At 40.6% G+C, this 19344-nt stretch overlaps 1 protein-coding gene across 2 annotated transcripts in view; it reads left to right on the top strand.

Annotated features, from left to right (window-relative positions):
• FRMPD4 (FERM and PDZ domain containing 4) overlaps positions 1-19344 on the top strand; it is a 187434-nt gene that overhangs the window by 129850 nt on the left and 38240 nt on the right. For both annotated transcript variants that reach the window (XM_061136494.1, XM_061136495.1), the window contains exons 4-5: positions 8601-8646; positions 17864-17968. In XM_061136494.1, the coding sequence (XP_060992477.1) occupies positions 8601-8646; positions 17864-17968 (151 nt within the window). The remainder of the gene's footprint in view (positions 1-8600; positions 8647-17863; positions 17969-19344) is intronic.

The raw sequence follows: 19344 nt of genomic DNA, 5'->3' as shown, positions 1-19344 counted from the left end.
CCTATAGTTAATGTTACAATTATGCTAGCCCCATGTCCAACAATTAGAGCAACCTTTTCCACATTGCCACATATGTTTGTATGACAGATTTTTTTTTTTTTAAGTATCCATTCTGGATATCCTGTGGAGTCATTAGATTGGACACTTAACCTTCCTTGATAAGAGAGCCATGTTCAATTTCAAATCCCTTTGACTCCTTTGGCTGTTTAAAAAAAAAAAGTTTGCAGACTCTTTATGGACAGATGATGTTTCAGTTTTCTATCACCACGCAACGAATGAAATAGCTTAAGAAAATAGTTTCTTATCTCATGATGCTGTGGGTTCACAGGGCTCATTCCCATGGTTCTTACTGCTGTCACTCATGTGGCTTCAGTTCAGTGACAGCTGGAGCAGGAGCAGGATAAAGACTTGTTTGGACTGGATATCCAAGGTGGCTCTTTCACACCTGTGCTGTCACGTGCACTTAGACGGCCGACACCACTCTGTCTGATCAGGCCAGTTTCCCTGTCCCCACGCTGCTTCTCCACAGGCAAACCACATGGTGATCACAGGGTTGCAGAACCCTGACAGCTGGCTTCTCACAGAGTGAACGTTCCAAGATACCCATGTGGACACTGCAGGGCTTCTGGGATTCTTCTAATCAAGGCCTGGAAGTCATGCAGTGTGACTTCCATAATACTCTATTTGTCAAAAGTAAGTCACAGAACTAGTCCAGATTCAGTGGGAGAAGACTACACAAAATTATGTGAGTCCCCAAAAGTGTGGTTCATTGAGGACCGTCTTTGGAGCCTCCGTACAGATGGGAAAAGATAAACAGTATGATTATACAGTTGTTCAGGGTGAACCCTTTAACATAGTACTTAATAAGAATCTTTCCTTAAATTCTCTTCACTGTTGCTTTGGCTACCAAACTTGTTCTCACTTCAGATCTGTTGTTTAGTCACTAAGTCATGTCCACCTCTTTTACGACCCTATGTACTGTAAGCCCACCAGACTCCTCTGTCCGTGGGATTTCTCAGACAAGAGTACTGGAGTGGGTTGCCATTTCCTTCTCCAGGGGCTCTTTCCGACCCAGCGATTGCACCCGAGTCTCCTGCATTGGCAGCCAGATTCTTTATCACTGAGCCACCAGTGAAGTCCCTCAGATCTGTTAGTATTTGCTTAGTATAGTTCGGTACTCTGATATTGGGTGTATATATTGGGTTGGCCAAAAAGTTCACTTGGATTTTTCCATTACATCTTATGGAAAAATCCGAGAGAAGTTTTTGGCCAACCCAATATGTTTATGATTATTATGTCTTCTTAATAAATTGATCCTGTTTATCATTAGAGTGATCTTTTTGGTTACCTCTTTCGCCTTACAGCCTATTTTGTCTGATATGAGTACATTACTTTGCTCTGTTTTGGTTTCTGTTTAAATGGGATATCATTTTCCGTTCCTTTACTTTGAGCCTGTATGCATCCTTAAAGCTGAAGTTCATCTCTTGCAGGCAGCGTATGGTTGTGTCAGCAATATCACCCCTCATTCAAGGAGAAAATGGTAGTGAGAGAGACTGTAGAATTGGTAGAAGGCAAAGCCGGTGCTCCTGGACAAGTGAATTCTATGATCATCCCCTCTGTCTTTGCTGTCCTGATAACGATGGTGGCTTCATTATGCCTGTTTCCTTTCTCCGCATCTCTTGAACCTTAGTAATAAAATGACAAATAATCCGGTTCCTCCTCTTTGCAGTTATCGAAGTAAAGCCAATGTGCAGCAACAGTTCGGAGAGTGTTGATGTTTCATGAAGTCCATGATAGATCACACTTAATGTGTTGACCCTGTTTGCATGCTTGATTGTTAGCTGTTTCCACCCTCTCTAGCTAATGGCTTCAGTACCTGTTAGGAACTGATACAGTGGATAATTGCAGTCTCTGTTGAGAACGGTAGAAAGGTCAAATGGATGAAGCATTAAACATCCATTTCAAGTAGTCACATGGTGACTTTTCTAAAAAGGAGGGACAATGTTATTTCCTCCTGCTTTGCCAGCAACTGACTTTATATTATGACTAGTCATCAGAAATCTCTGTTTTTTTCATATCTCCAGGTTCAGGTAAGAGGAGAAAATACTGGCCATAAAGTTTGTTCAGATTTTTCCATAAGATGGTACACATTAACCCGAACAAACTTTTCAGCCAACACCTAGGATTGTGATGTTCTTCTGAGAAAAGCATCATTGGAGAAATACTGTTTATCTGTTCTTCTTTCCATAAAGAGTGACTATCCACCAACAGAGAGTTTAAGGGCTGAGATGCACTAGCTAGCTGAAAAGGATATTTTTCTATCTTCTTTGAAGAACTCTGAAGTTCAACAAGAAGAAAGACTTATCTGTACTTAGAAGTGAGAGTTCAAACACCATTTCACTGTGCCTTACCACCTTTCTTTCCAAATAAAAATACTGCCTGTCAGTCTTTTGAATTATGTTAAGATGTGATTTTACAGTTCACATAATCTTTCATATATCTCCCTAAATTACGTCTTTATTTTGCCTTTTAAAAGCCTAACTTTTCAGCCTTTGTGAATTGATTCCTGACTTCTACTGGAGAAGTTGAAAATCATATTGTTCACTTGTTTTTTTGTAAAAAAAAAAAAAAAGCAAGACTCCTCCTGAATTTTGACATGGAATATATTCTTTATATTTTAGTTTGTTTTGCTTTTGCTTTGTTTTATTCTGTTTTCCCAATCTCTGAGGAAATCTCATTGCTCTTCACACGTAAATTCGTGTTGATCTCTGAATTAGTTAAGGAAATCTGTTTATTTGGTCTATGAGGGAAATATACAATAGTGCATGCCAATGTGATTATATACTGCAATATCAAGATCATGTAAATATCAAGTGGGAAAGTCAAAGAAAGGTGTCAAGATATTCTGCTCTAAGAGAAATCAAACAAAAACTTTAGCTTCATTGTTGAAAGGGATTTTAATATCAAAAACCTCATTAGAATCTGAGATTCTTTGCTTGCTGCAACAGAATCCCATCCAATGAAATTTTTAAAAAATTTTTAATTGGAGGATAGCTGCTTTATATCCAATGCAATTTTAAAATGGGCTGTGATGCCAAAGAATGGCCTGCAACCACTGACATTGGGTGTCCCAAACATGTTTCAAGGGATTGTCCGTCAAAAAAATCTAAGAAAAGACTTGTTAAAAGAATGAAAAGAGAGGAATAAAGCATAAATTTTATAGGAGTGGTTTTGGGTAGATTAGACTATATTTTCCTGTGCAGGTCAGCACTGTGATATAGGGATTAAAGTGATGTTTTTCACAAATTCAATCATTTAAAAAAAATATTGGCACTCAAATTTGAGATTAATCTTTAAGAGTAGAAAATTCACTTGGCATTCAGTATGAAATTGTACTTCTCTAAATGTGCTCCTAACTGGATTTGTTTCAAGTCCCTAGCTGTTTTAAGCCTTCATAAAAAGAAGTTATCTGATTACTTGAATGAGCCATTTTTCATTCCAAATTCTAATTTGTCTGTTGTGGCTATTTTTAAACGGCTTTGATCTTATTTTCTCCTAAGATCTTAGGGTTAGGAATTCTAAGGAATTCAAAACATTATGGAGTTCTTGTCTGGCAGATTATAATTAAATAATTATAGGTGAGAGAAAACAGACTAAAAACACATCCCTAGTTCTAGTGGTAAATAACATATTGGAATATTTTATTTCAATTGAGACAGCATCATTTACTCATTAAGTGGTAAAATTAAAATCAATATAGGTTATGTTTCAGATGAGTAACAGGGAATTACTATAGACACAGAATTTAGATGCTGTAAACATAATAGACATATTTTGAAAAATGGTTTCCATTTTCAAATTAATAATGTATACTGAGCAGTGCTTCTTTCTGACATTCTTGACAGGAAAATATTCTGTGTAAGGTGAAGTCATACATGGACACTACCTTTGAGACACTTACAGATTAATTGGTTGTGAACCTTTCTTTGTTGGTGTTGCAGACAGAATCTTAGATGGCCCCATGGATGATCCCTGCCTCTCAATGTTCATAATTTTGTGTATTTCCCTCTCTTTTAATATGGGTGGGACCTGTGATTTGCTTCTTGCCAAAAAAATATGGCAAAGGTGATGGAATGTCACATCTGTGATTATGTTACATAAAATTATACCTTCCATCTTGCCAAAGGATTCTGTCTCCTTTTCCTTTGCTGATTTGATGAAGCAAGTTGCCATGTTGAGGAGGCCCATGTAACAAGGACCTAAGGGTGACTTCTAGCCAACTGCCAGCAGGAACTGAGGCCCTTGGTCCAACAATCCCAAAAGAAACTATTTAATCCTGCCAAAAACCATAAAAAGTCTACCTGGAATTGGATCTTTCCCAATGGAGCTTTCAGATGAGACCTTAGCCCTGGGCAGCACTTGATAGCAGTCTCACCAGAGAACTTGGATAAGATGACCAAGTTAATTCATTTTCATATGTCTGACTCATAGAAACTGTAAGATAATAAATGTGTGTTGTTTTCAGCTGCTAAGTTTATGGTAAGTTGTTATGCAGCACAAAATGAAGCTGGCTTCTGTGATAGGACAGAATACTGATCCACATCACGATGCCCAGATCCTGTGGCTCTGCAGAAGTGATTCAGTTAAGGATGGAGAAGTTTTTCCTGGATTATCCAGGTGGACCCAATGTAATCACAAAGGCCCTTCTGGGTAAACAAATAAGGCAGGAGACTCAGGGAGAAATTGGAAGATGCTACATTGATGTTTTTGAAAATGGAGGAAGGGGCCACAAACCAAAGAATATAGGAAGCCTCCAGAATCTGGAAAAGGTTCCAGAATGAATGCAGCCCTATTAACACCTTGATTATAGCCTAGTGAGGCCCATTTCAGACTTTTGACCTCCAGACTTGTAAGATAACCAATTCATGCTGTTTTAAGCCACTAATTTATTACAGCAGCAATAGGAAGCTAATGCAGTCTATGCTTATTTTGTTAGCATCTAACATGAATAATGAGTCCTTCCCCAGGGGTTTGTCTGCTCCTAACAGACTGTACTGGAGCTGTGAATATTTTCTTCCTTTTCTGGAAATGAACAAATTACAAATACAGTGCCAGTGAGCATTGCTCTAGGGAAAATGAGCATCTTTTCCACAGCCTCATGGGCCCATTCATTCTCCCCCACCCCTACCACATCAGACCCCTTATTCTTGCACTTACCATTTTATTGTTTCTCCTTCCGATTTTAAGCACTCACTGTCTTAGTTAAGGACTGTTTGGATTCAAATAATCTGATCTGTTCAAGTCAGTTTTAAATAAAGTAAAGTTGGGGGTAAATGTAGCAGTTAGGTCTCAGGATAAAATCGTAAAGCAACTGTTTTTTCCCCTCTTTGCCTGTTCAGAACAGCTCTCTAGGGCCAGGTCTTCATTCAAATCTCAGGCGGGTCCACAAATATATTAAGCAGGTTCAGAAAATTTCTCCAGTCATTTGAACACTTATAATCACAACATCTCTTATTCTGTCATCAAAATTTTCATTTGTCACATGATAGTCAAAACTGCCAATGCCACAAAATTTCTCCCTTGCCCCTATTTCCAACCTGGGAAGCCTGCACTATGTTAAGGGGCATTCCCCAAGATTCTTCTCCAGCTTTGGCCCCTTCCGCATTGAAATGAGGCCAGGACAGTGATGTATAAAACAGGAAATTCTCACTGTTTTGACACTAAGGTAATCCAGTATTGGCTTCCTCTATCCATGGAAGATCATGACGGTTGACTTATGGGTACCTGTGCAGATTTCTAGACAATTTCTCTGTTGGGTTGTTCCAACTGCAGGTCCCTTGAATCAGATAGTGCCCAGTGACTGGCTGTGGCCAACACTCCATCTTTCCAGTAAGGTCCTCTTGCCCTGAAGGAAGCTCAGTTGAGCAATGCCTTTATTAAATGACCCAGAGCACCATATCTACTGTGTCTTCCAGATATCATCACAGGAATTGCACACTTGGAGCCTGTCTCTGTGGAAGGGTAGTAATTTTTCAAATGTAGCCTCTGCTCTTTGGCCACGTGCTGCTTCCACTGGCCTTTTCCTATTACCTCTTTTTCAGTTAAGTCATGATTAGTACCCCAAGATGAAAAAGGGTCCCAAACTCTGGTTTTAATCTCGCCTTTGAAAGTATGTAACACCCTGTTTTGGCACGTAGGGGTGACTGGCATCAGGCCTCAGCTGAATCTGCCTCAATCATTGTGGCATTCTCTAATATATGAACACATGTGGCTTCCATGTTTTTTTCCTTCTAGGATTAGAATCCTAAGGGATCCAAAGCACTATGGAGTTAATTCTTGTCTGGCTGCTGCTGCTCCTGCTGCTAAGTCGCTTCAGTCGTGTCCAACTCTGTGAGACCCCATAGACGGCAGCCCACCAGGCTCTGCCGTCCCTGGGATTCTCCAGGCAAGAACACTGGAGTGGGCTGCCATTTCCTTCTCCAATGCATGAAAGTGAAAAGTGAAAGTGAAGTCGCTCAGTCGTGTCCGACTCTTCTCGACCCCATGGACTGCAGTCCACCAGGCTTCTCTTCCCTTGGGATTTTCTAGACAAGAGTACTGGAGTGGGGTGCGATTGCCTTCTCCATCTTGTCTGGCAGGTGATAATTAAGTACTTACAGATGAGTGAAACAAAAAATAAAAGCCCATTGCCAGAACTGACGACAGATATCATACTGAGATATTTGACTTCAGTTATTTTATTGATGTAAAATGATGAACAACATTCCAGCCCTCAGGAATGGTGGGAACTAGACCTGCTCAGGGGACCCTGGCATCTGTAACCTTTCCTCTGATTCAGTCATGATTGTGACTCAGCTTCCAGCTCGTTGTCTGTATCTCTTAATTCTGATTCTGGAGAGAGGACATCCAATGGCCTCATTCCAACACTTGGGTCCAATCAGCTGTGCCCCCAGGATATGGTCTGAGCCCATTGCCTACTGCTGAGGGCTCTGGGGACAGCCTTGGGTAGAACAGGCCAGGCAAGACCAACAGGCACACACCACGGCTACCACACTCTAATTCTTCCTGCCACATCGTTCCATGACATCCAGTCCACACATTCACATGCCCACCCTCCTACAGATGGATGCCCACCTTGCCGCCAGTGTTCAGGTCCATGTGTGCCCTGACTGGGAACGTCCTCACCCACTTTCTCTCAAAGGCTAGTGGGAGGATTTCTTTGGGATCTAAACCAGAGCGGAATTGCTCGGTCCTAGTTCTGTGAGGCTGAAGTTTGCCTCGGCGTGCCAGACTGCTCCCCAGAACTGCTCCACGAGGCTCCATGGCCCCAGCCATGCGCTGTCATTTGTCTTGTTCACCAACTTCTCATTTGATTACACTGTTGCTCTATTATTCCGTCTAATGGGAACACGGTCTTGCCACTCCAGTTAGTGGGGCTTTCTGTCAACCCTTGACAACTGGGAATTGATGGGATCAGACAGGCCTCTCCCCACCATCAACATCATCCTAAGTGTTCTGATTCTTCATCCAGTTCTTGAGTTCTAGTCCTTTTTCTTCTTCCCCACCCCCACTCCCTCCATCAGGGCCCAGCTGCCACCGCTCCTGTGGCAAATCACATGGTCCTCCCCAGGCAATGGGCTTATAGTGAGGGTCTGAAGAGTACTTAACGCTAGAAATGCAATTTGTCGTGACTTCTCCAAAGGAACAGCACTGCAATAGATCCCCGTCTCTTGAATCATTTGGGCAGGACGTCACAAAAGCAGGTAATTAATTACCACCTAAACCATAGAAAAAGTCAGCCCCTCCTCAACAAAATGGCAACTGACCTTTCTCCTACTCAGTATAAAAAAGGAACAAAGGAAGGAAGAAAAACTACTGTAACCTATAATAAGATTTTTCCTCAAGGGGTCAAGTTATTTGAAAGGTTTGGGTTACTTGGGGGAAATTAAATAAACCATGACATTGTATTACATTGTCCTGCTCTTGGCTACACAGTGTTCCCTATGGTGAACAATATTTCCCAACGAGTGCCCTTCTGAAATGTTTATCGGCTCAAGATCCTAGGCATTGTTACCTTGGCCTTAGAAAGCCACACAGCATGGGAAGTCGCATTTGCTGGGATCCTGTTTTTACGTAAGAAACCTACAGTGACATTTTTTTGTCCTGATGCTGACACTAAGAAGATAATGATGTTCAGTGAATTGATAGCATTTTTTAAAAATCTATCCCCTTCCAGAAAGTTGCATAGACATTTTAAGCAGCTAAAGGAAAGTCGGAAGGGGAGAATCAATTTTGAGAGACTCAGTCGATGCTTTTAAAATCCGACCTTCCTTCAGCGAGTTTTATTTTAGGGCCCTGCTGTTCAGTGTTGCAGATTATATCACCCAATATAAATCGAACTGGAGGCTTTCCACTGGGTAAACATTTGATTCTGGTTTTCTCTGTGGTCTGAAAGCTCACTTCTGAGCCTTTTGAATCTCCGCCCTGGGAGTCCAAGGAACATTCGCCAACATCACACATTCTGTTTCAAAAGAGCACCGTCACTGGTAGAGCCCAGGCTCTGTGCATGTCATAAATACTTTTTTTCCTCTCTCTTACAGAAGCTGCAAAGAGTCGATACTCCTCACTGTTATTCAGCCTTACCCTGTAAGTGTCCTGTGAGTAAAAGTGCCTGTGTGTGTTCTCAGATTTCCAGTCTCCTCCTCCCACTACACTCCAGAGAAAAACAGCAGAGAGAAATAGCATGCATTCATAGTTCATAGTACCAGTTCCAAAATCTTGATTATATGTATTTTGTACTCTATGATAGAAACCCTTCATTGGAGAGAAAAGAAAGTGATGCATTACCCAAATATCTTGGAAATCAGCTTTTCAGTCCTATGTGCCTCTCACATCTGGAAATGACATGAAACTCAAGAATTTCCTTGTGATTCTTTTAAGTTTCCAGGTTAAGAATCACAAGTTTAAAGGGAATATCTAATTGTAAAAAGTTAAAGCATGATTATTTTCCTTATCCCCATCTAAATAATTTGGTGGGACTTTAAGGTTGAGAAATAACTGGAATATGCTGATTGCTGATATATTATCCCGGGAAGCAGATGATCAAGGTTGTGGGAGTAATTCCAGTGAGAAATAGTTGTGATCTGAAGTAGAGTAATGATGGGAAGAGGTGGATGGATTTGAAAATATCTTGGACTTATACCTGATGGGTCTTAGTAAATGGTTAGGACAAGTATGAAATTTTTAAAAAGCATAATAATGATATCTTTAAAAAGATATCATTCAAAACAACTATTTACAATAGCTAGGACACGAAAGCAACCTAGATGTCCATCGACAGGTGAGTGGATAAAGAAGCAGTGGTACATATATACAATGGAACATTATTCAGCCATATAAAGGAATGCATGTGAGTCAGTTCTAATGAAGTGGATGAATCTAGAGCCTATTATACAGAGTGAAGTAAGTCAGAAAGAGAAAAACAAATATTATATATTAACACATGTATATGGCATCTAGAAAGATGGTACTGATGAACGTATTTGCAGGGCAGCAATGGAGACTCAGACAGAACAGACTTGTGGACACAGGGTGGGGGGGAAGCAGAGGGTGGGACGAATGTGGAGAGTAGCATGGAACATACACACTACCTATGTAAAATAGATAAGCCAGTGGGAATTTGCTATATAACTCAGGGAGCTCAAACCAGGGCTCTGTGACAACCTAGAGGGGTGAGATGAGGTGGATGGTGGGAGGGAGGCTCAAGAGGGAGGGGACATGTGTATACCTATGGCTGATTCAAACTGATGCATGGCAGAAACCAACACAATCTTGTAAAGCAATTATCTTTCAATGAAAAATAAATAAACTTTTAAATATATATATATAATTAATAACAAAGAATAATAATAATTTGGCACAGATGTTGGACATTTCAGTAGCTTGTCAGAAGGGTGGGGGATGATTCAAATTGTACTGCCTTCAGTTCCCATGATTTTTTTAAAAGCAACTATATCATGGTGTAATTTGCATATCATAAACTTCATCCATTGTAAGTATATAACTCCATGGTCTTTATAAAGTTTATTGAGGTATGCAACTGTCACCACTATCCAGTCTGAGAACACGTGTATCACCCCAACAGGATTCCTTATTCCCATTTACAGTGAATCCCTTTTCCTACCCTTAGTCCTGAGCAGCCACTAATTAACTATTTACTTATTTCTATAGATTTGCCATTGCTTGTGAATTTCACACATGGGCAGTGAACTAAAAAATACCAAGTTCAATTCCTTCAGATTTTTCCCCAAACGTTTACTGTCAGTATCTTGTGTGGCCTGCAGGTGGAATAGCAGAAATTACAACCTGCTTATACTTTTTTTCTTCCCCATAAAGATTTCTACATCAGTTCAAAGGCTCTGGTATTTGCCAGTCTCCATCTTCTGACCAAACTCCTCATCTCCCCTGTCATAAAATTTTCTTCATAAGCACTATAGGCTAGGCATTTTAGGCAGGAAAAAATATGTACTCAAGTTTGTAATAAGATCACAAGAAACCAAGTTATGCCACGGAGGAACACTGCTCCATATATTAAAAACAGTTTAATATTGAGTGTTACTTTTAGTGCCAACTGTTTGACACAACTAGACACACACATACACACACACACACACCTGGATTTGAAATCTATGGAGACAGTAGGATGTAAAAGCACCAGAGTTTGAGATCTAGCTCCCAACAGTGAACAGGTGACTCCCACAGCTGCTCCAATCCCAGTTTCCTCATCTGTGTGAGCTGAGGGTCAGATGGCATCCCATGCAAGGGCCTTTCACGTCCACTACCTCTTGACCCGGTGAGTCCTTCCTTAGAAAGTACAGCTCATCTGTCTTCAGATTATTTCATTTAAACCAGTGGTCACTCACACCTACTTCAAATCTATCCACTCTTCATTTCTCTGCAGTGAACAGATGCATTTTGGTAAAGCCCATGTAAATGTCTGTCATATGTAAGTGATTGACCAATCAGAAATTCCTGGTAGAAGTTTAAGGTAACATTGTCTTTCCTGAATTCTCTCTCCCTACTTTATAACCCATTGGCAATGCAAGATCAGAACTATTTTACTCCAAACCAGGTTATTTTTCCAATGTGGGATCGCACTTTACCCAGCACAGTAAGCCTAGAGGAGTTTTGCATATAAGTTAAGGGTTTTGTCTTACGGCTTTGCTTGCTGTTTTTGCCTTTTCAGTCTGCATGACTTGTTATTCATATCAGTACTCATTACTCTTCGTGAATCATGGAACTTACTTTTAACAGATAATCTGGAATTTTCTGGGAGTTCAGTTGGCCCCTGCTGTTGTGCTATCTTAACATTCAGGAGTGTTGCTTGTTCTTGGGGCCAGCGGTTGCACCGTTCAGAGTCACTCGCTCCTGGCCAGTTATTGTAGATGCATGCTCAACTTTGACTTTCCTCTGACCAACCCTCCTTCCTCCTGAAATTCTCCTCACATACTCCACCTGCCACCTCCTCAGCCTCACCAAATTCTTCTTACCTTTCAAGTCTCAGTACAGATTCTGCATGCTACCTCAGAGTTTCTCAACATCAGCGCTGTTGGGCTGGAGAATTCTCTGTTGGGAGGTGTGTCTAGCAGCAGCCCTGGCCTCTACCCACTGGATGCCAATAGCATGCTGTCCCGAGTGGTCACAGCCAAAAATGCCTCCAGACACTGTCATATATTCCCTGGGGACCAAAATCACCCCTATTTGAGAGCCAATGTGTCACCTAAAGCCTTCTCTTTTTGATCCAGTCCAAAATGGCTTTTTCCTCCTCTGAACTGAAAGAATTGAAACCTTAAAGTTGCTTAAATAGATACATCAAATGAAGAGAGGGGTGCAAATGAGAAAAGAGACTGCAGATTTTTACTTTTATTTTTGTGTTTGGATTTTCCTGCAAGCAAATGGCTTTTGAAAAAAAAATAAATAGATTTTATGTATTTGCTAAACATTTTCTTGGCAACCAAAATTGACAGAAACGAAGGACCGACTAGACCAAAAGAAAGTCAATTAATTCTACTTTTATTACAAACAAGAGAAATTAGCATTTCAATTTCTTTGCAACTTATCGGTCAGCGTTTTTTATGTTGTATTTCTTCTGCATAATAAGATCCAGTCAAGACAGAGAGCCAGTGTTTACACCTTTTGGCACACTCCACATGTTCCCAGGGCACCCCAACGTGACCCAGCCATAGAAATCAACCTCCAATGAGGCTCAGGTCAATGGAGTCTGGGAGATAAGTCTTCATTTCAGTTCAGTTCAGTTCAGTCGCTCAGTCGTGTCCGACTCTGCAACCCCATGAATCGCAGCATGCCAGGCCTCCCTGTGTCTTAGGATTCCCAAAATTCTTTGATGAGAAATTATTTTAATGGATTTTGCCTTCTTATTTTAAGTATTATGGAGGCCTCGATTGCCACCATTTTTACCTTATTTCTTAGAGAAAAATTGACCAACCAGAAGGAAGAGCAGAAGGAAATACAGAAGCAGAAAAATATGTGCTGGCAATACTTTTCCTCAAAGACAACTAAAGTAAAATTATGGCTTATTTACTTCCAGTCTATCAGTAGTTGATATCATATTGTAAATACATTTTTATTCTGCTTCGCTTACTTAGTATATCAAGCATTTTCCTGTGTCATCAAGGTTTCTATATAAGCATTATATATAGGCTGTAAAACACTACATTGAACCAAGATTTCCTTAACCAGCATCCATCATTAAGCCCACTGTCTCTCATGTTTCTATTATAAATAAATCTGCTAAGAACATCTTTGTGTACAAATCTTTATCTGTACTTAGTAACATTTCCTCAGGATCGAATTTTAGAAGAGGAATATTTGAGTTACTTGTGGATTTTATTTGTTTTCTTCTGACATACCATCTTATTCCCTTATACTGTTACCATTTTTAATTCCAAATCTTTCTTGGCTGCTGCTCCCTTCTTTCCTTTCCATAGTTCCCAAGTCTAGAACTTTCAGAGCATCCCAATCCATATGCCTGAGCGAGGCTACACACCTCCTCATGGAAGCTCCTCTGTAGTAGATGCTATCAGACCCAGAACATATCCCCTTGGCATGTGAGCATGCTGGCCCAATTTCCAACTGAAAGCACCAGAGATTCTTTGCCTGCGGGCTCTTTCACCACAGGGCCATGTTCCTGGAGCAGGCCAGAAGTGCTCTATGAGCACTCCACTAGGAATTCTCACTCCCAGGAGAGCCGCCACCTCTCATCACTGATTGACAGGAGCTGGTAGATAAATACCCCAGGTCCCTCTCTCTTCAGTCAACTTCAAGGCATGTAGCCTGCCTTGTTTCTCAGACCTTCCCAGCATGGTTCAACTCCAGTTGCTGACAGAGGTGCCTGACTAAACAATGAATGCTTTGCTGGCTTCCTCACCCTCACTGTCCCCCTCCCCCTGCTCACCTGCGCATGCTTCCTAGGAGCATCTCCCAAATCAGCTACCTTCTTGTGAATTCTGGTCTTAGGGTCTGCTTAGGAGAACTCCAAACTAAGTCACCCAGTGATAACTGTAGGCTAGTAAATCCTCACTATACAAGTAGTACTTTAGAGCTACAGGAATGCAAGTTCAAGACCTTACACTTCAGCTTCAGAAAATCTGTCTTGTGTAATTTTGTTTCAAACTAAGTCCTAGTGACTTAGAACATCTAAGAACATCAGAAGAATGTCAGCCGTCTATCTTGGCCATCTTTGCAACAGGGAATTTGAAAAGAGGTGCAGGGGTTGATTAGAGGCCTTTTAATCATCAAATTAATTAACAGCAGGAAAATCTGATTATTCTAAATAGTAATTATTTGTCATTTCCAACACAGGACATGAAGTGCTTGGGATCAGCACCTCCTGATCAGCATGTTGCCAGGAATTAGTTCATCAGGTTTTTGGGTGGTGCACGTTGTATATTTTTTAGTCACAGAGAGACACCTCAGTCAAAACTGAAGTCATGACTAGTTTACATACCTCATGTACCAGAAGTAACTCTAGTCAGTGGAAGAAATCATTACTTTATAGATTCAAATTCAATAACCTTCAGACTTGAAGAGCTTATGTTTTTATTGTCAAAAGTAATTTTTAGAATGTGTATCTATTATATGAAATAGTCACAAATCCAGAACAACAACAAAAAAATGCAACTTGTGTAGATTCTTGGACTTTTATCCCAAGTCTATTGACTTCAAAATATGTACAATGTAACATTTACCTTGGCTATCTAGTTTCTTTTCTGGTTTTCCTAAATTTCCAGGATTGTCATGAGGGCATGGGGAACTTTTGGTTGGCCGAAAAGTTCATTCAATATTTTTCATAAGCTGTTACAGAAAACCAAATCAAACTTTTTGGCCAACCCAATAAATTCAGGAATGGATCTCCAAGAGGTAGGCATGCATTAGCTATGGACAAAAGAAACAACCTTCCCCATCTTGACCTATTCTGCTCTATGGGGCCACTTTTAAGGGCAATAACCTTATGTACCTGCATGGGACCATCACTGCATTCTAAGATTATGCAGCAAATGAGATGCATGGAAAACTACATTCTGTTAAATATACTTTTTATTGAGGCAAGGAATTATGTAGAACATTTTAGAAAAATGAGGTAAAATATTACATTTAGAAATTCAGATACATAATGGAATAAACCTCAGCATCTGGCACATGGAGCACATGTGAAATACATCATTTCCAAACAATGCTGGGAAAGTGGGGTGTTCCTGCATTCAAATATCTCATCTAATTAGCAATGTCTGTTCTGGGTAGCTTTATTACAGCCGCTTCACTCAAGCTAAACACATTGTGCCAGTGTAAATATCCCCTGCTTAAAATCATTACCGGAAAATAATGTTTTCCCTTTAGCTAAAATATGGCATATCAAAAGCAAATGAACTCACTACTCTATGATTTGTTCGTTCATTATGACTAAGCTTGACCTGTAATTATGGTACCGAAGAGAACACCTCTGTACAAGGACTTCAGCTTTGCAGTAGGACTTTTAAGTCACATTGAGCATGCTCAAAGCTATTCTTTTCAGGAGCAGCCATTTAGAGATTCTTTTGTAGGGCGGCAGGAGTGTTTCACTTCATTTTGTTTTTAAAGGGCAGCCATCTCCTTTAACATCTTGCATAAATGGAGGAATTGAAATTCTGGAGGCCAAACCATCCGTCCATACCACCCTTAAGACACAGGGGAACTTTTGAAATAACAGAATTTTCTCAGCATTAAGGCACACTCCACCCAGAAATACACATACACGTTTTATAATGTGTTTTTCCAACAATGATTTTGTTTTATTATCACAAAAATACCACAACATAAAATCTTCCATTTTTGAGTGTACAATTCTGTGGCATCGAGTACATTCACAATCTTGCACACCCATTGACACTCTAGAATTCCAGGGCATTTTCATCACCCCAGAAGGGAACCCCATAGCCATTAAACAGTCACTCCTCATTCTCCCCACCCTCTCAGCCTCTGGCAACCACTAATCTGCTTTCTGTGTCTATGGATTTTCCTATTCTGGACATTTCATGTAAGTGGAATCAAATCATAAAATATGTGGCATTTCGTGTCTGGTTTCTTTCACTTACCATGATGTTTTCAAGGTTCATCCATGTTGTAGCATGTATCAGAATTTCATTCTTTTTGTAGCTGAATGATATTCCATTGTATGGATGTTGTTTCGTTGCTAAGTTGTGTCCGACTCTTTGCAACCCCATGGACTGTTGCCTGCCAGGCTCCTCCGTCCATGGGATTTCCCAGGCAAGATTATTCAGTGGGTTGCCATTTCCTCCTTCAGGGCATCTTCCCAACCCACAAATTGAACTTGTGTCTGCTGCATTGGCAGTCGGATTCTTAGCCCCAGGGAAGACCACTGTATGGATAGACCACACCTAACTTATCCATTCCAACATATTGTTTTTAAATTGATCTCAAGTATACTTGTATTTGAAAAAGATGGAAATCTTTTTTTTTTTTTTCATTTTACTTGAAATTCAAAATATGGGATACCCTAACTGGCTTTTGTGCTTTAAGATGATTGCACTACACAGGAGGTTGAGCCTCCATTGATTCTATAGTTAATTACTAGAATTCTTTATACAACATCCTCAATCTCTTAGAACTGTATAGTATGAAGAACATTAGATTGAACCACGTGGTATATCCAGTATTTGCAATTGTATGATTTTAAAATTGCAATTGTATGATTCAGGCTAACTATTTACCTCTATATTAGGTTCAATAGAGAATGCAGAATAAACAGATGGTGCTTGCAACATGGTAGACACCTACCATGTCAGTTCCCTTCCCCTTGGGCTTCATGAAAACTGTGCAAAGAGGCTACTTTTCAGATGAAGTCCATTTCCCAAGATCACATCCTCTGAGCAGGTTTTCTCATTGTCCTTTGCATTTCTGAGGGAGAACAACTGAATCTCTCAGCCCCTCTTTCCAACGAAAGACAAAGGGCCAGTAAGGTGAGGCAGAACATGAAGTTGACTTTCTATTTTTTTATATTATTTCTTATTTATTTATTTTATTGAAGTATAATCGACTTACAATATTGTATTAATAATTACTGTTGTAAACAAAGTGATTTAGTTGACTTTCAATCCTAAATCAAGGCCTCTTTGCTACCTTGCCCAGTAAGATTACAGGATCACAGGTTACCAACAAGAGGCTGAAGCTCAAGTTTTGGGCTCATAAAGCGTGGCAGCTTTCGTGTGTGTGTATACCCTTTCCTGTTCATATTCCCATATGCCCTTAGTATGAATAACAATGAGATTATCAGTTATTTTAGAACTGTCAGTGGCTCTTCTCCACCATGTTAAAATAGATTATTAATGATCAACTTGTTATAAACTGAACATGAGATTTCCCACCCCCTCACCTTCTACTGATACTATTATAGCCACACTTTCCGGGAAACAAACTCACTCAGAAGGACAATGCAGATAGTGGAGTGCAGTTTATTACACCGGCAGGCCCAAGGCAGAGTCTCCTCTTAGCCAAGGACCCTGACCAGCATTTGTGAAAATCTTTATACCCCATGTGTACGTGTCCAAACCCACCACCCCAAATTCTTTGAAACTTATATAAACAAAGGAAGGGTAAATACAACTGCAATAACCCCATAATTCACGTGTTATGTGTTCAAACAGTTAATAATCAATAAGCCTGTGGTCACGTTCCAACCAGTTAACAATCGATAAGCCTGTGATTACATCCCGATAGATGCGGAAAAAATTTATGACCTGTCCGGAGGCAGGGGTGATTACGGTATGTTTCCTCTTAGGCAATGAGTAACCTGGATGTGATCTTCAAGGTTCCCCTGCCCAGAGGGGGTCTTATCCTTCCATTGTCATTCCCATAGGCGCTAAGCACAGAGCTCAGAGTCCACTGGAGAGGTGGCCTTGCACGACCAGCAGGGACAGGCCTCAGATGGAGTCAAGGCCCTATGAATTCCTTCTTCAATACATTGTACTCAAAGCTCTGTATTGAAGGCAGGATTTATGTACTTCCACGACTGTCATTTTAAAGGATCCTTGGAAACATGCTCTGGAAGAACATGGAACATGCTGTTTATAGTTCTGGTCTGGTAGCTAAATCAAACTTATTACTTGATGAGCATGACAGGGTTTTGATTGCATCCATCATTCATATTTAGTCCTTGAATTGGGCATGTACCAAACCCTTTTGAGCAAAAATGTTAAATATCTAGGAAGATAAAGATAGAAAACAACTCCTACCAGGTTGGCCTTATGTTACCAATAATCAGATCAACTATTTTCTTTCTTTTTTCTAGTCTCCCAAATCAGCATTTATTAGCGCTGCAAAAAAGGCAAGATTAAAGTCCAATCCAGTCAAAGTACGGTTCTCCGAGGAGGTCATCATCAATGGCCAAGTGTCGGTGAGTTGAAAGTCACCTACTGGTGACTCACAGAGAGCCAGTTGCCCCACTGGAATGATCAGCTCACAATCGGTTGTTGGCTTTCACCGGGTATCCAATCTCAAGATTGTAAAGGGCTTGAGAGATCGCCAGGTTGTGCCTGCTGTGTTCCTCCTCCTTCTTTGTTTTTTTTCAAGAGATCTATTTATTTTATTGTATTCTTTATTTTGTGTTTTGACTGTGCTGGGTCTTTGCTGCAGCACATGGGCTTTCTCTAGTTGAGGTGTGAGGGCTCCTCATTGTGGTGGCTTCTTGAGTTGCGGAGTGTGAGCTGTAGGCCAGAGGGCTTCAGGAGTCGCAGACCGTGGACTCGGTAGTTGTGGCCCCCGGGCTTAACTGCTCCTCCTTGGCATGCAGAATCTTCCTGAACCAAGATTGAACCCGTGTCCTCTGTGTTGCAAGGCGGATTCCTTTGTTTTTTTTTTTAATTGTGTAAGGTGGATTCTTAACCATTGGACCACCAGGGAAGCCCCGGCTGTGTTCCCTCTTGCAAACCCAGAATACATAGTAGTCCATTATTTCCTTGAATGTTTCTAGGGTTAGGGACCTCACTACTTTGCAACGGAATTCATTTGATTTGAGATCTCTGACCTTGCCGCCTGTTGAATAGACTATGCCCCTTTGAAACTTTCACATACTTCTCCCCATTCTGCCAACTAAGCATTCTTCCATGTGACAGCCCTTTTTATAGTCTGAGAAGGGTTTCCTCTAATTCTTATCCAAAATAAAATGTCTCTCTTCTTTCAAATAATCAAAATGGAAAGAAGTTAAAATGATGGAAAAGTCTTCTGTATTCAACCAGGACTGAGGAAATACTGCTCAGACCTCCATCAGTAAGTCTTGATAGAAATCATGACTACTCAGGCACATAATTGATCTTCAAAATGAATAATGCAACTATCAATAGGATGCTTATTTTCAGTTTTTTCCCCAAAAATAGAGCCTAGTGTTTTTAGTTTTTAGAAAGCTACCCTCCAGGGCACTCTTTTTTTTTTTTTTTTTTTTGGACCTTTGAAGTGCCAGCATTTGGTGTTGAGGTTTTGTTGTTTAAGTAACCTCACAGGGATAAAATGGCATCCATGATATACTTGCTATGGGCCACAGACTCTTCCGTGAGGGTGGTCCAGGATGTGAATTTGAAGATACAAGCCTTCAGATCCTTGGCAAGGCACTCATGGTGCGTCTTCTTGCCAGAACTTGCTGCCCTGCGTCTGTTCCGCTTGGACGTAGGATATGACAGCTCTGGGGGTCGATCATCTCCTTCATCCGCCATGGACTAACCACAGGCTTGAACATGGCAGGGACATTCAGTCTCTTGTCTGCTGCTCAGCCTTTGT

This window comes from Dama dama, chromosome X, assembly GCF_033118175.1.
Source record: "Dama dama isolate Ldn47 chromosome X, ASM3311817v1, whole genome shotgun sequence".
In the NCBI taxonomy this organism is placed as follows: domain Eukaryota; kingdom Metazoa; phylum Chordata; class Mammalia; order Artiodactyla; family Cervidae; genus Dama; species Dama dama.
The sequence above is the reverse complement of the archived record's forward strand: the minus strand, read 5'-3'. Positions and strand labels throughout refer to the sequence as shown.